Below are 17,448 nucleotides of genomic sequence, written 5' to 3'. Positions count from 1 at the left end.
TTTCTTTCTTTTTTTCTTTCTTTTTTTCTTTCTTTTTTTCTTTCTTTCTTTCTTTCTTTCTTTCTTTCTTTCTTTCTTTCTTTCTTTCTTTCTTTCTTTTTTTCTTTTCTTTTCTTTTCTTTTCTTAAAATTTGCTTATTTTTCCTGTGTATGTGTATATATGTGTCATGAGGTCAGAGGACAACTTGTGAGAGTCAGATCTCTCCCTCGTGGATTCCAAGGACTGAACTTGGGTTATCAGGCTTGGTGGTGGGTACCTTCACCTGTGTGTGTGTGTGTGTGTGTGAGAGAGAGAGAGAGAGAGAACAGGAGCTCGTGTGTGGCGGCCAGAGATCAGTCTTGGCTGTTGCTCCTCACATGACAGAAGTGTGCACTGGGGCTGGGGCTTAGGGATTATGGGCTAGCTGTCCAGGGAGCCCCAAGGATGTGTCTTGTCTTTGCAGCCCTGCACTGGAATTACAAGCATATGCCACCATGCCTGGCTTTTTATGTGGGTACTGGGGTTCCTAACTCAAGTCCTCATGCTTGCATATCAAACACTTTATTGATTAAGCCATCTTCCCAGTCCAGTTTAGTCCTTTCTCACTATTTTCCTTCTTTCATGCTTTCTCTTGGGTGAATTGAACTTTCCATTTCATAGGTTTTCTTTTCTTGATTGTGACTGAGTTTTTTTTTTTTTTTTTTTTTTTTTTTTTTTTTTTTTGGTTACCCTATGTAAACTTAACTTTTATTCACCTGATTTAATTGTAGTCTTGTAAGCTTACTGCCTCCATCTGTTAATGTAGGCCTAGTCCTGGAAGCTTTTAGCTTCCATACAATCTAATCTAGTCCTAGAATGTTTTTAGCCTCTGAGACTTACTGCTGAATAAGTTCACTCTTTCTAGCTCTTTCTGAATTCTGGCTGGCTGGTTCAACTCAGCTGTCTGGCTCAAAACTCCTCTCCAAGATGACAGATTCAAACTGGCTCCCCTCAGCTTCTGACTGAATTGCTCTGCTTGGCCTCATACTAACTCTGGCAATCTGTTGTAGTCTCTGGCTCCTTCTCATTCTTTGGCTTGTTCTGTCTTCACCTGTGTCTAACTTGTTCTCTCTTCAACCTGTTTCTGTAAAACTCTACCAGTAAAACTGTCTTCTACCCCCCGCCCCCACACTATACTAAGTCCTCTTTTATCTGTCTCTTCTGGTGAGTGTTGGGCATATCTTATCCTGGATCATCCTGTCAAATCTTTCTTTGACTCGTAACTTTGTCTGACCCTCAGTTAGACATCACTTTCAAAAGATGGGTGTTTCCTTCTGTAAACTGACTTCATTGTTTGAGATTAAAGGTGCGTGCTAAGGGTATGTCTGTATTTCAGCTAGAGTAGCCATGTTGCTGGATGAAAATCCCTCTGCACCCTAGAAGTTATAACATCAATTAAAACAAAGTTTAAGCTTATTAATATTTATAATTTCATTCAAAGTACTATAAGCTCATTAGGCTATTGTAGAGTACCTTCTTTATGAAGTACAGGCTATCTTACTAAAATGTGTTATTATTTTTATAGTCAGTTTTTGGGAAATACAATCCATTCGATTATTTCATTTTTCCTTGCTATATTTTGTTGTTGTCAAATCCAGATTTAAAATATATGCCTATGTGTGTCTGTGTGGGTGTCAGAGAGGGCTTTGGATTCTCTGGCACAGTAGTTGCAAGTGGTTGTGGGCCAATGGATGTGAGTGCTGAGAGCTGAACTCCGCAAGGACAAAGAGTGCTCTTCACTGCTGAGCTGTCTCAGTGGTCCCTCAATCCAGATGTTATAAATGTAAATCTAGGGAGCCAGGCTTGGGCCTCTTACCATTTCTCTCTGTGAAATTTGCCTTTGTTTTTTCCTAGTTCACTCCCTGAGGTAGTTTCCCTGGAGCGGGGAAAGGTGCTGAGGCTGCATCTGTGCTAGCAGCCTGTTTTATGTGTGCGAGTGCAAGCCACAGCATGCAGACGGAGGCCGGAGCGTAGCTCACTGGAGGCAGCACTCTCCTTCACATTCAGGTTCTTGAGAGTTAATACCTGTTCAACTACTATTCTTGTGAAAAGTTATTTGAAATGCTTACGGTAGTTTAAGCCACACAGACACAGCGTTATATGAACTCTGTGTTTTGTCCATTTCTGGCTCTAATAACACCCTGTGCATACTAAGTTATAAAGGAAATGTTCATTTTGGCTTATGCTCCTGGCCTAAGTTGCAGGCCACACCTAGAGATGGTCTTCTTGGTGGCAGAGGGCACTGCATGGTGAGAGATAAGGAGAGAGAAGTATGTCTTCTGGCCTCCTGCGTGTCTGCTTTTTCCTCTGGTGGGTGGTGGCTTTACTTACTTACTGTTTTTAAAATGGGGTCTCACTGGACCTCTGGCAGTCTTTTTATCTTGGCCTTTCACATGTTGAGACTACAGGCATGACATTATTCCTGGCTCTGGTTTTCTTTCTTTCTTTTTTTTTTTTTTTAAACTTTATTTATATCTCAAACGTATGTGTATTCTGCCTCATGTATGTCTGTGCACCACGTGCATGTTAGGTGCCCATGGAGTTCTTAAGCCAGTACGGGATCTCCCTGAACTGGAGTTACAGTTAGTTGTTAGCCACCATATTCAAATACAGATGAAAGGAAACACTTTTTACTTTTTAAAAATGTTTTACTTTTTTTTTTTTTAAGATGTATTTATTGTGTATGAGGTGTTCTGCACCAGACCTCATTATAGATGGTTGTGAACCCACCATGTGGTTGCTGGGAATTGAACTCAGGACCTTTGGAAGAGCAGCCAGTGCTCTTAACCTCTGAGCTGTCTCTCCAGTCTTTTATTGAGGCAGAGTCTTATTATGTAGTCTTGGCTGGACTATGTAGACCAGGTTAGCTTTGAACTCGGAGGTCTGTCTGCCTCTGCTTCTTTGAGTGCTGTGATTAAAGATGTATGCTACCACACTGAGCACGTCTTACTTTTTGATAGAAAGAGGCAGCTGTGGTGCTCCATGCCTGTGCTTCAGCACTTAGGGTGAGACAAGGAAGACAGGGCTGACTGCTGCAGAGCAAGAAGGGGACCCGAGAGTTAGCTGGTGCAGTTTCCTCTACCTGTGAGGCCACGGGCTGAGAATGAGAGACGAACCATGACCACAGACTAGTTCTGTTTCATAGTCAGAAAATGGCTGCAATTTAGGGCTCTCTCTCTCTCAAAATATATTTATTTATTATTTACATAGTATTCTGCCTGCATGTATGCTTGTGAACCAGAAGAGGACACTAGATCTCACTATAGATGGTTATGAGCCACCATGTGGTTGCTGGGAATTGAACTCAGAACCTTTGGAAGAACAGCCAGTGTTCTTAACCTCTGAGCCATCTCTCCAGCCCCTAGGGATCTCTTTTTGTCTCTGTCTCCCCACCTCTTTGAAGTGGGTCTCACTGTGTTGTCTAGGCTCGCCAGGAGCTTGTAACGATCCTCCTGCCTCAGCCACACTGTGCCTGGCTTGGAGTTTACCTTCCGGAAGCTCTTCTACTCTACACTCTGCTGTCTTTTTCTAATCCTACAGCCCACTGACTGAGGACCCTGAGTGTTCCTCCTTTCGGAGTTGTCTTGCCTAGCTGAAGGCAAAACCGTTGACAGTACCTTGACATGTAGCGGGCATGTGCAAGGTGTTTCTTCACTGTTCCTTTCTCTGTGACCATCACCGTGGAGCCACACTTCTAGAGCAATGGAGTGCTCAGTACAGCTCAACTTCTTACCTTGTCCTTTTCTCAGGTGCTCAGAATTTTGACGTGATACGACTGTCAACGTACAGAACAGCTTGCAAGTTACGATTCGTGCAGAAGCGATGCAACCGTAAGTCATTTCTTATCTCTTTGATGGCCAGATAGGGCTCCTGGTATTGTGAAGTAATTTCAGTATCTTCCAGGCATATTGTAAGGTAGTTGAATTCTGTTTCTCTTTTTGTAAAGAATTTATTTTTATCATTTTAAAATTACGTGTATGAGTGTATGTCTGTGTGGGTTTGTGCAGGCAGGTACAGATGTCCCAGAGATCACAGGCACAGGATCCCTTGGAGCTGGGGTTGTAAGCAGTTGTGAGCCACCTGACGTGGGTGCTGGGATCTGAATGTAGGTCCTGTGGAAAGGCAGTACGTGCTTTCAGCCACTGAGCCATCTCTCCAGCCCCAGTTAATTGTTTGTCTTCTATGTTCATTAAAATATAAGCTTTATAAATTGGAGTGAGTTTGTCATTTTATTCCTGTGTCTCTTAAAATGTGTAACAAAATTGATAATGCTATAAGCAATGTTGCTAGAATGTGGGTTTTTAAACTGTATTTTATTTACTGTGTGTGTGTGTGTGTGTGTGCATACACACACACACACACACACACACACACTATGGTTGACAGAGGGCAGAGGACAACTTTCAGGAGTCACTTCACACTTTCCGCCGTGTGGATTCCAGGTCCACGCTCAGGTTCTCAGTGTTTGTGCGTTTGCCTTTACTCCCTGAGCTGTGGAACTTGCTCCTGTTACTGGGACTTGGAATTAGTTATGGGTTCTGAGATGACATAGTATTAATGCTATTTAAACGGGAGAAAATCCTTTGTACAAAATTAATATCTTTACTAGTTACTGAAAGTCCTTGATGTTTGGCTACAGATACAGTGAAAATTGATTTTCTTGATTAAATTTAGTATAATACAAATCAACTCATTCAATAAATAACTGTTCCCATATGGATTATAAAATAAGATATATGCAGATATAAATGTATATAAACACATACGTATTCTTCTACTGTCTGTGAAGATGAATTGTTCCAGAATTGCTGTACTTTTCTTGCGCGCACATGTGTTAACGAAAGGCTTGTTTGCATAATGAGAAGCACAGAGTTTTTAGCATTTCTTATGGACAAATGTCTCTAGCAAGTCATTTTACATTTGATCTCTTCTGTCAGATGGTAAGACTTAAAAACCCTTCCCATATACATAAATAAATCTTTAAAAGGGCTGGGGTGGGTAGGAAGATGGTTCAGTGTTTAAGAGTGTTGGCTGCTTTTCCAGAGGTTCTAAGTTCAATTCCCAGCACCCACATGGTGTCTCACGAGCCTATAACATCAGATACCTTCTTTGGTGTGCAGAAAGATCTACATGCAGATAAAAACATCCATAAAGTAATAAATAAATCTTAAAAAAAAAGAATGAAATATCCTGCCAGGTTTTGGGTATGGTAGTGCACACCTCAGAGGCAGGCATATCTCTGTGAATTTATGGGCCAGCCCATTTTACATATCAAGTTCCATGGTAGCCAGGGCTACATAGTGAAACCCTGTCTCAAAAAAAAAAAAAAAAAAAGACTCCTAGATCCTGAATTCCCAGAGCTTGTCATGCCGTCTTGGATTGCAGCCATGTTTCTTTCATTGCCATTTTCCAAAGCATTAATTTTCAATTTATGGATGATGACCCATTAGTGCTTCATGAAGTTGCTTTTGATGGGCTCTAGCCAATGTAAGGTGAGTAATACAACAGAAAACTAGAGAAAAAGAAGCCACCAGAGTTCAGCTAGGGCAGTTAAAAAAAAAAGGTGTTTTTGAAACTTGTGTGTGTCTAGATGTATGTGTACGGGAGAAAAGAAGAAAGGCAGAGAGGTTGATTGGTATTAAATACATCTGTGGGTGAGTGTGGGTTGTGGCCAGGGTGCTTGAAAGCCACTCTCTTAGCACAATGGTCTGAAAGTTTATGTAATTATTCTGGGGAGAATGTGGTCTGTGTATAGTGGTGTGAGCCTGACACAAGTGCTGTTAATTGTCCTAGTTGCTCTTCTGTTGCTCATCTGTGCTAAGATACTGTTAGAGAAGAGATAGTAACTGGAGGCTCACAGTTTCAGAGCATGAGTTTATGTCCATCCTGGCTGGGAACAGCTAGGCATGGTGCTGGGGCAGTCAGGAGACAGAGGAAGCTAAGCAGGGATGGCATGGTTTTTGAAACATCAAAGTCCACCCCCGGGGACACACCTTCTCCACCAAGGCCAAGCCTCTTTATCCTTCCCAAGTAACTTCATCAACCATGGACCAAGCATTCAGATATATGAGCCTATGGGACCATTCAAACCACCAGAGTAAAGTTCTAAAATTTTAATTTTTTCCTTCCCAATGTGTTGTACATTCAACTGTGAATTTTTCTGTATGTAGATGTACATTTCTGTATGTAGATGTACAGCGTAAATGGAATCAACTTTCAGTGTTAACTTTCTGTGCCCTGTGTTCTGTTGTCATCCTTATACTGTTTATTGAAAAGACATCTTAAAAAAAAAAAAAGATGTCTTTTCTTTTTTTTTTTTTTTTTTCTGCCAAAGATATTCATTCATTAGGGGAAGAATACAGGGCCTGAGGAGATGGCTCTGTGGTTAAGAGTGCTCGCTGCTCTTGCAGAGGGCCTGCATTTGATTCCCAGCACCCACACAGTATCTTTGTAACTTCCATCCCAGGGGATCTGATATCCTCTTCTGATCCCCACAGGGATCAGGTACACATGTGGCAAACAGACATATGTGCAAGGCCAAACATTCATAAAATAAAAGTAAATGAAGATATAATTTTTTTTTTTAAAAGAAGAAGAGTATAAGATGGTTCAAAGTAGTGTTCTCATGTGAGAACATCAGTTGACAAACTTTCTGTGTTTTCTGGGTCTGTGTCCTGATGCCCAGGGAATACAGAAAGGTTGTCAACTGATAATCATCATTATAGCGTTATAGTAAGTCCTGAGGCAGGGGGGGAGATGGCTTAGCAGTTAAAAGCACTTGCTGTTCTTTCAGCAGACCTGGGTTCTATTCCCAGTACCCACATGGTGCCTCACAGCTGTCTGTACTTCAGTTCTAGAGGACTGGACTCTCGTCTGTCCTGTGACATCCGGGACACTGCATGCTCATCATGCACAGACATACACACAGATGAAACATTCATATACACGGTTTTAAAAAGTTATGTTCTTCATTAAATTTATTTTCCCCTTTCCTTTTTTCTCTGATTATTCCCATGTACCCTCTTCCTGTCTCTCAAACTTATGGCCTCATTTTAAGAATTGTTATTGTTATGTGTCTCTGTGTATGTACCACTAAACATATAAATACAATCTTCCCAGTCTATACAATGTTACTTGTGTATATATGTTTCAGAGCTGACTGCCAACTTGTAGCCAGATAACCAACTTGTAGCGCTTTCCTAGGGGAGACTAGGAGACTAGTTCTTAGTATTCCTTAGTTGTCTATAGTTCTTTGTCCAGGGCTGAAGCCTCATGAGATCTCTTTCTTCTATGTTGGCATGTCTGTTGGCATTGTCCTTGTTCAGGTCCTGTCTAAGCAGCCATGTTGTTGTGACTTCACGGTGTAGCTCTCCTGTCATAGCTAAAAGGCACACTCTGGCAGCTGACTTCCTGGTCCTCTGACTGCTATCTTCTTTGCTATTTGCTGAGCCTTAGATGTAGGAGTTGCCTTGTTGGTGTATCGGTTGTGGCTGGGCAGCACATGATTTACATACTTGTACTCTGCGGTTTGATTGGTTGTGATTTTCTGTAATAGCCTTTGTACAGTTGGACTCTGGTGCAAGCTGTGCGGGGCCTGGCCAGGTGGAAAGGTTGCCACATACTTGGGGTTTTACTAGGGCTCTTGGGATTTGGACTCAGGGCCTCATGATTGCACAGGAAGTGCTCTTACCCAGTGATCATCTATCATGCCCAGCCTGTATCTCTTTCTCTCTCCTTCCCCTGAGGGTAACCTTGAACTTCTCCTGTCTTTTTTTTTAAATATATTTTTATTTTATTTTTTAAAATTCTTTATTAAATTACACTTTATTCACTTTCTATCCCCCCTCTGGTTCCTTCCCTCCTCCCATCCCAATCCCTCCCTTCCTCCACCTTCTGCATGCATGCCCTTCCCCAAGTCCACTGATAGGGGAGGTCTTCTTTTCCTTCCTTCTGATCCTAGTCAATTAGGTCTCATCAGTAGTGGTTGCATTGTCTTCTTCTGTGGCCTGGTAATGCTGCTTCCCCCTCAAGGGGAGGTAATTAAAGAGCAAGCCAATCAGTTCCTGTCAGAGACAGTCCCTGTTCCTATTACAATGGAACCCACTTGGATACTGAATTGCCATGGGCTACATCTGTGCAGGGGTCTTAGGTTATCTCCATGCATAGTCCTTGGTTGGAGTATCAGTCTCAGGAAAGACCCCTGTGCTCAGATTTTTTGGTTCTGTTGCTCTCCTTGTGGAGTTCCTGTCCTTTCCAGACCTTACTCTTTCCCACTTCTTTCCTAAGATTCCCTGCACTCTGCCCAAAGGTTGCCCGTAAGTCTAAGCATCTGCATTGATAGTCTGCAGGGCAGAGCCTTTCAGAGGTCCTCTGTGTCAGGCTCCTGACTTTTTCCCTCTTTTCTCCTTCTTCTGATGTCCATCCTCTCTCTTTGCCTTTCTGGATAGGAATTGAGCATTTTAACAAGAGTCCTCCCTCTTGATTATTTTCTTTAGGTGTACAGATTTTAGTAGGTTTATCCTATATTATGTGTCTATATGAGTGAGTATATACCATGTGCGTCTTTCTGCTTCTGGGATAGCTTACTCAGGATTGATCCTCCTGTCTTTATCTCCCAAGTTCTGGGATAACAGATATGTGCCACCACACTTGGTAAAAGATGTCATTGTGTGTGTGTTCTGTACCTGTGTGCTCTTGTATATACAGCTGTTCCTGTCCCTGCTGTGCCCTGTGGAGACCAGATGGGTCTTCCCCAGTCACTCATCACCTTATATTTGAGATGGTGTCTTTCACCAACTCTAAGCAGGCTTTGTACTCATAATAGTCTATTTGCTGAGTGCTGGGACTGTAGGCATGAGCCACCACACCCAGCTTGTTTTCACTTTTTTTTTTAAATATTATTTTTGAAGCACAAAAGTTTGTTAAGTTTGAATGAAAATCCAGTGTGTCTACTTTTCTTTTGATTGTTTGTACCTGAGTGACTTGTTTGGACTCTTTCGGGGGTTTTCTGCCTTTCCCCATTAACGCCAGCATCGGCTCTGTGTTTCTGTAGATGCGTTTGGCCAGGTGGAGAGAGCCTCTGTTTCTCTTGTTACTTAAAGTCATGTCTTTAAAAAAAAAAATAACAGTAATTAATTGATTTTATGTGCATTGATGTTTTGTCTTCATGTATGTCTATGTGAGGATGTCAGATCTTGGAGTAAGCTGCCGTGTGGGTGCTAGGAATTGAACCCAGGTCCTCTGGACGAGTGCTCTTAACAACTGAGCCATCTCTCCAGCCCCCGAAGTCATGTTTTCTTAACAGTTGCTCTTCTAAAGTGATGTCTGTCCTTTTGCGAGGTAGAGGTCTGACTGAGTGTTCTTAGTCCCAGCTCCCAGACATCAGTGTATTGAACAGGCTTTTAAAAATGTTTTATTTATGATTTTTATTTATTCAAGGGGAAGTTAAATCCAGGGAGCTAGCTGTCTGATTACTGATTACAGTTTAAAACAAAAATAAAATTGTTTTTAGGATACATTGTTTGGAGCCTCGAGTTGGTTGTTGCACAGCATGGTAGAGTTTTATTTAACACAGTTACATTGTTTTTAGGGCCATAGAGAGAAAAATTTGAGATGTAAAATGTTGCTGAAGTTGCTGGACTAGTATTAAAAATAAAGGTGAATCAGGGTGTAGTGGCAAATTGCTAAACAAGCTGAAGCTTGGGCTGGCACGGTGGTTAGAGGCACTTCTCACTGAGCCTGATGACCTGAGTTCAAGTCCCAGAACCCACATGGTGGAAAGAGAGAAGCAACTCTTAAGTATTGCCCTTTGACCTCATATACAGCCCTACACTTAAAATAAATAAATGTAACACAGATTTGTTTTAAAAGGGGAATGTTCATATGAGGAATTATTTTATTAGGGTTTTTTTTTTTTTACCCAATTGTACATTGATGTTTTGCCTGCATGTATGCCTGTGTGAGGGTGTCAGATCCACTGGAGCTGGAGTTACAGACAGTTGTGAGCTGCCGTGTAGGTGTTGGGAATTGAATCTGGGTCCTCTGGAAGAACAGCCAGTACTCTTAACCCACAGAGCCATCTTGCTAGCTCCAGTGATTATCAGCTGGTAAAGGTCACAGGGATCACTGTTTACCAAGACCTGAAACACCAGTCATTCGAATGAAGTCATAGGTGGTTAGCCTTGTTCTGGGGCGGCTCCTTGATGTCCAGAATAAATACCCTGTATCCTGTCATGGAATGGGTTTCTCAGTGTTGCCTAAAGAGTTTCTTTATCTTAAGCTTAAAAAAATTTAGTTGTTCAGTTTAAAGGTAAAATTGCTGATAGATTATTTTCTTTGGTTTAGTCCATCTCGTTGATATCTGGAACATGATTGAAGCTTTCCGAGACAATGGCCTTAACACGCTGGACCACAGCACCGAGATCAGTGTGTCCCGCCTGGAGACCGTCATCTCTTCCATCTACTATCAGTTGAACAAGCGCCTTCCTTCTACTCACCAAATCAGCGTGGAGCAGTCCATCAGTCTCCTCCTCAACTTTATGATCGCCGCGTACGACAGGCTAGTACCTCTCACAGCCCCTTGTGCCGGTTTCTTCATCACCCCTCCTGACACTGCCTTGCTAACCATGTCAGCTTAGGGCCACACAGAGGTGAATTACCCACTGTAAGACCGTTGTGCGTTCTTGACAGTCTCTTGCTGTCCTCCTCCGGGGTGCCCGAGACAGAGCTCCGTGATAGATGAGGAATCACCGACTTGAGTCAGAGTGTGTGCTGACGTGATAGGCACTTCAGCAGACCTGTCCCCATCTCCTAGAGTTAGGAAATGCTTGAGCTGCGAGTGTGGTGATGCGCCTTTCTAATTGACTCTGTAACACCAAATGCCTTTGGACTAAAGTCCAGACTACAGAGAAATGGTTCTGTTCCAGGAACCAAGAGTTCCTATTTCCCCTCCCTATTGTTTTATTGGCCATTGGACTTGGATGGATAAATTCTCTTTGCTTTGTTTTTTTCGCTATAGATTTATGTTGTATTTATGTGCTAGTAAAATCATATTAGTTGCAGAAATTCAGTGAGTTAGCAGAAAAGTATGGATGTGTCAAAGCCAGGTCATATTTTAGGCTTTCCTTAGATTCATAATATGTTTATTTTACCCATTTGGTAGAAAATTATGTAAAGAATTTTGAATTTTAAAAATAAGCATCTCTAAAAGGTAAAAGTCTCAGAATCTTAAAGTCTTTTAAAAATAGGTTGTGGATCCATAAGTTAATCTTATCCTCTCTCAGGACCAACTCTTGTGATCTAAAACCCTTGTAGAAATTGTTACTTTTTGTAGCATCTCATCATGGCCCTAATCCATTGACTCAGCCAGTTTCAGGCTTACACAACACAAATCAGTTGAAGGAACAATTTTTTAAAATTCAGTAATAAAAATTACCTTACTACCTAAACAGGTGAGTGTAGATTAAAACTCTGATTCTGAGTTGGGAGGAGCTGCAGTTTCATGAAAAAATGTTTTTGTCAAAGGCAGCAGGACCTCAGTATAATCCCCAGGCACTGTGGTGCACACTTGTAGTTCCTGGAGCCGCAGTCACACAGAAAGGAAGTCGTGGCTGCTCATGCCCATGCCCTCAGTGTTGGGTGGGTTGAGAAGGTGGGTGCTGAGAGCTTGCTGCCTGGCCAGCTTAGAAAGCTGCGAGTTTCCAGTTCAGTGAGGGACCCTGTTTAAACACAGGAAGGTGGAGAGTGATAGAAGTCTCCTGATACCCTTCTTCACGGGCATTTATGGCCTCACGCTTGCATGCATCACATGCAAACATGTATACGTATGCATGTACACGCACATACACACAAAAAAAGACAAATAGCTAGACAGTTTATCGGAAGACACAGAGAAGGGCTGGCTCCCTAGGTTCAGTCCCCAGTACTGCCAAAAGAGAAGCAGTGGGAGTGGGGGAGGGAGGAACCATGAATGGAAGAGCAAGCCAGACAGAACTAGCAAGTGCAGAGAGATGAGTGGAGTTGAGGAAGGAGAGGGGGCTTGGTAGTTTTCAGATCTATATGGGTATCAGAATATATTATCACATCTTTATGAGCTCCGAGATCTGTATATGGTGGGAAGATCAACTTAGCTCTCCAAAAATTTAAAGCTGGCTTTTTTGTACCGGAAACAAGAAAGGATAGGATAATTTGAATTTTGTTTTTGTATGTCAGAGCATTTAATTGTTAAGTCCTTCACAGTATCATCACATATTGACTGCCTTTCTGTGGTCATCAGACTGTGGTCATCACACAGTGACCATCACGCTCTTGCTGTTGCACGGTGTCGGTCCCACATTTTAGCTGTTTTATTGAATGACAGATTTATTACTTAGGGGACTTCCTTTGATATGGAAATTACCTAGCTACTTATTTTAATTGAGTCTTTCATACTTTGTATTTATAATCCATCAGGGTTATAGGTTGAATGCAATAATTAATCTTAACTTTTTTCACCTCCTGATTTATAGTCAGTATTTTTGTCCAAATGATTTCTGAGTGGCATAGTAGATTATAAAACTCCCACACAGGTTAGGAACAATTGGAGTTTAAGATTTTGTTCCTCAAGTGAATATTTTCTGAGGATTTAACTTCTTTTAAAGATGAGTTCTAAATGCTATTTGAGAATTAAAAGGGCATTGGAAAGTACAGGCATCTGTGTGTAGGACTGAATGAAAACCACAAGGAGCAATGAAGACATTGACAAGCTCATTTTCATCCCTGTGGTTCCTCACACCACAGGAGCTGATGTCCCACGGTCTGGTCAAGATGAGAAGCCTGTGGGAGAGCAGTGTAAGGAAACTCATGTTGCTAGCATGCAGGGATGGGGGTCTGCCTTGCTTCCTGGGACTTTTACTTACAACCCTCTTTCTGTTTCCTCCTGTGTGTTAGTTTAGTGTCTTAGATTCCAGGCAGAGAAAGTCCATATCAGGAGACTGCATTGAAGCCAGCCCTGCCCTTCCGCCTTATCTGGCTCTGGCTGCATTTCCTCAAGCTGCTTCTGGCGTAGTTCTCCTGTGTCAGCTTTATCTTTGGGCTGATTTCAGAAAATGCCTGCCATCGGTCACTACCAATCCTCTTTCTTCCATGCCTAGGTAAAGGAGAGAAATGGAGACATGCCTGAGCTACCGTTCTGACCTAAGCCCTTGGGCCCCGTGTGTGCAGGGGTTGTTCTTAGGCTCAGACTGTCAGTGTGTGCCCCTGGGGTACAGGGATGTTTAGTTCTTACTGTATGCTTTCAAGTGGTGGGCACTGGGTACAGCGGGTATGCAGAGAGCCGTTACCCAGTGAAGCTTTATGTGCCCTACAAGCTCCTGGATCCCTTTGTCAGGAAACGGCCCAAGTGCCCATCAGTTACTGAAACTTCACCAGAGTCAACATGCAGTCAGTTACATTTCTGGCTCTTGGTTATCTCTCCAGTCTGTGTAGTTTCTGTAGAATCTCTCTTCCCCCAGTACCATCTGAGCCCTTCACCAATTTCTCCTGGGCTGCTAGCACTGCTTTATTATTATTATTTTGCATGTATTCCTTTCCTCATTCATTCATTCCTAGAAATAACAAATCCACGTATCCATTGTCTACCCTAAGGATCTGAACCCTGGCAGTAACTTCTGTTTGTTTCTGTTTTGTCTGGTCCCATCCCACTGACCTGTGCCTTATGGGCAAGTAGGATCCAGAAGAAGGCATTGAATCCCCTGGAACTGGAGATACAGGTGGTTGGGAGCAACCATGTCTGTTAAAGTTATTTTTATAAAACATGTTTGTTTCTCAGTTTGTCTCTATCACACAAATAACCAAAACTCTATTATATTATTTAAACAAGCTTCACAGCACAAGAACTGAGCAGTTACTACTCTAATCTTAACCCTCTAACACAATTGGTTTCCTTCCAGCATACATCCCAGAGATACTTGAACTTTGTAGCTTCCGGCTCCAGCTCCTTCTCCTGATGTCTCTTGGACCTCTCCCATAGCTGAATCCCCTCCTTCCTCCTCTAACTCCATCTGCCCTGGCTGGCAGGAAGTCCAACCCTATCCTCTCCCCTGCTCAGATGGCCTGTAAGCTACTTTATTGGCCTATCGGGACAATTGGGAAGCAGTGTTTATAAAGCATTGAGACAGGAGAGTCTCAGAATAAGGATTGCAACCAGGTATTGAGGGGGAGGGATGTATAGAAATCAACATTTGAATGACACAGTAATCCTATGCCTACACAGTGGGTGCTGGGAATCAAACCTAGGTCTGTTGGAAGATCAGCCAGTGCTCTTAACCATGGAACCAATTTTCCAGGTCCCAAATTGTTGTTTTTTGAAACAATTTCTTTCCAGTAGCCCAGTCTGGCCTCTAACTTGCAATCCTCTTGCCTCTGTTTCCCAAGTGGTGGGATTGCAAGTGTGCATGACCACACCTGGCTATTAAGTGGCCATTTAAAGTTTTTTTTGTTCTTATTTATTCATTCTGTGTATTTGCACTATGGTGAACGCGTGGAGGTCAGAGGACCGTCTGCAGGCGTTGATTCTCTCCTTCCACTAGATGGAGATGGAATTTAGTTACCTGCTGAGCCATCTCAACAGCCCTAGACTGGTGTTTGAAAAATGGCATCAGCATTATTTAATTCATGAGTTAATTTGTTAATAAGTTAAATGATGTTAATCACTGTCTGATTTTAAGTATGACTTCCTTCTGCCTGTAGGGTTTCCTTTGTGTGTATCATATTTTTATGTATTTTTCCTTAAAAGTTTTTCTTCATTCTTAAATATATTTTCATTTGGCACGCAGTTCCTGATTGATAATTACTTTCTTCAACATTTAAAGAATGCTACTTCTTTCTGGTGGTGGTTTTTTGAAACAGGGTTTCACTAGGTAGCTCTGGTTCTCCTGAAACTTACTAAAAACTTACTAAATGGACCAGGCTTGCCACACCTCACAGATCTACCTGCTTTTGCCTGGTGTGCATCGCCATGTCCAGTTTAGGAATGCCATTTCTGTTCTTCTTGGCTTTTGTTGAAAAGTTAACAAAGTATGTTGTCTTGCTTCTTTGATGTTTAGCTGTCTCTTACAGCCCTTTAAGATTAAAAAAAATTTTTTTAAACTAGTGTGACAGAGCCATGATGTGATTTTCTTTGTATTTATTGTGCTTATTCTTTGTTCAGGCTGTGGAGGTTGTCTGATGATGCCATGCATGCTTACATTTCTCGTTTTATTTTTATATTCTTTACAGTTTTCTTCCCTCTGTGAAATTTTAAATTATGTAAGATGTTCCCTCTTATATATTTTATATTGTGAATTTGCCATGCTTCCTCTTTGGGCTTTGTTTTTTTTTTTTTTTTTTTCTTTTAGTATATTTTCCAGATACTTATTTTCCGTAGACCAGTGTCTAATCTGTGTTTAAGCCTTTTGGTGTTAATTTTAATGAGAATCTCTAACAGTCAGGTTTTAAAATCTTTATTATTTATTTATTTGCCTATTTATTTTGATTTTTCAAGACAAGGCTTCTCTGTGTAGCTCTCAATGGTCTTAGAACTCATTCTGTAGACCAGGGTGGCCTGGAACTCACAGAGATCCAACTGCTTCTGCCTCCCTGGAATTAAAAGGCGTGTGCCGCCAACAACCTGGTATGAATAAGAGTTTTGAAAGTTAAAAAAAAAAAAAAATCTAGTTCCTCTGCCAAATATTTTATTATTTGTCTGCTGTTCCTTGAATATGGTTAGCTTCATTCTTTTTTGTTTTTGTTTGTTTTTTTGAGACAGGGCTGCTACTCTGTGTAGCCTTGGCTGTTTTGCATTCACTTTGTAGACCAGACTGGCCTTGAACTCACAGAGATCCGCCTGCCTCTGCCTCCCCGAGTGCTGAGATTACAGGTGTGCGCCACCATGCCCGGCTTCAATGTTTTTACACTTGTGCGTCAGCCTAACAACTGGATTTTGTATGGCGGTTTTGCATTACTTACTGTTTCTATTTTTGACTTGTAGTGACTTCCTATCCAAGTTATATGGTACTATTATTATTTTAATTGTTGTTATGTGATAGCTAGTTGAGTTTTTGGGGATTGTTTTTCTCTAGGCAGGGATGTGTGTGTGCTTCTGCTGGGTGCCTAGAGACCCTGGCAGTCCAGGATGGGATCAAAGGCTTGCGCCATAACGCCAGGCTCCTGTCCAGTTCTTATTCTGCCCTTGCCTGAGGCCCTGATGTCCTTTGCACAGCACTGTCTTTCTGTTGAGCTTCAGAACTTTCCACCCAGAGCAACATGGGACTTTTCTCAGAAATCCCAGAGTCACTTGCATGGAAAGAGCAATTCCAGGTATTGTATAATATACAGGCTCCCCCCTCTCCCCCAGCTGCCTCTGTACTGGTGACTCATTTGTCCTTGCTAGTGCCAAGGGGGATTTGCAGATAATTGTTTCTTTCTCCCCCCTCCTTTCCTCCTCCTCCTCTTCTTTTCCACCCCCCTTCCTTTACTACATAGAAAGGTTTAGAGTCAAGCTGGGGGTGGTGGCACATGCCTGTAATCCCAGCACTCAAGCAGGAAGAGGCAGGCAGATTGCCATGAGTTGGAGGCCAGCCTGGTCTACAAAGTGAATCCAGAACAGCCAGGGCTACACAGAGAAACACTGTCTCAAAAAAACACCAAAAAACAAAACAAAACGAAAACTGTTTAGAATCAGTTTGTTATTACCTGAAGCCCACTGTTTCTTCAAATGTTGTCTCTTATTTTTCTCTTTTTTTCTGACCATTGTCATAATGACTTCTGTCTTCTTTTCTAATGTTTTTCACTTTAATTGTTCAATTCCTTTACCCTTAACCTAGTTACAGGAAGGGCAGTCAGTTGTGGTGCCATGACTTCTTGGGAGCTACAGTTTATTGCTTTGCCCAGCACAGAGGGAGAGAGCACTCAGGTGTGTTGAACTAACTGCATGATGCTATCTTAGGAAAGAACTGAAACTCAGAGTCTCCATTTCTACAGAGTACATGTCAATTTCATACCTGTCAAGTAAAAAAAAAAAAAAAAAAAAATCATTAAGTCAAACAAGTTGAGGACCATCTGTATCTAATTTATGATGGAGTTACGTCATAAATTTTGTGTAGTTTGAAAATTAAACTTGCAGTCATTTTAAAGTTGTATTTTTGAAGTTTAATTTGGATACATTTAAAAGATTTCGTAGTTCTCTCTTAGTATTGAGTGTTTAAAACAGAAAACCATAAAACTGTATTTAGCATTCCTGAGCTCTGGGTACATACACAGTCAGTGTCCTTTGTGTGTCCATGTTCCGCCCCCCAACCAGTGCAAAGTAGTAGCAGATTACTGCATTTTACAAGAAACAAATGTATTCCTTAGGTTCTGAGCTGTTCAACCAAGAGTATGGAATGGACATTGCTGGAAACATAGTACCAGGT

The 17,448-nt window shown here is 41.8% G+C and overlaps 1 protein-coding gene across 7 annotated transcripts in view; it reads left to right on the top strand.

Moving 5' to 3' along the window:
- The window catches only part of Dtnb (dystrobrevin beta), a 182,391-nt gene that overhangs the window by 5,382 nt on the left and 159,561 nt on the right, over positions 1-17,448 (top strand). For all 7 annotated transcript variants that reach the window (XR_008722336.1, XR_008722334.1, XR_008722333.1 and 4 more), the window contains exons 2-3: positions 3,769-3,849; positions 10,364-10,577. Coding sequence is in view for 2 of the 7 variants with exons in the window: in XM_055626281.1 (XP_055482256.1) it covers positions 3,769-3,849; positions 10,364-10,577 (295 nt within the window). In the remaining 5 variants the exon portion in view is untranslated. The remainder of the gene's footprint in view (positions 1-3,768; positions 3,850-10,363; positions 10,578-17,448) is intronic.

This window comes from Psammomys obesus, unplaced genomic scaffold, assembly GCF_907164565.1.
Source record: "Psammomys obesus unplaced genomic scaffold, mPsaObe1.curated_primary_1811, whole genome shotgun sequence".
Classification (NCBI taxonomy): Eukaryota; Metazoa; Chordata; class Mammalia; order Rodentia; family Muridae; genus Psammomys; species Psammomys obesus.
This window is presented reverse-complemented; position numbering and strand designations above follow the sequence as displayed.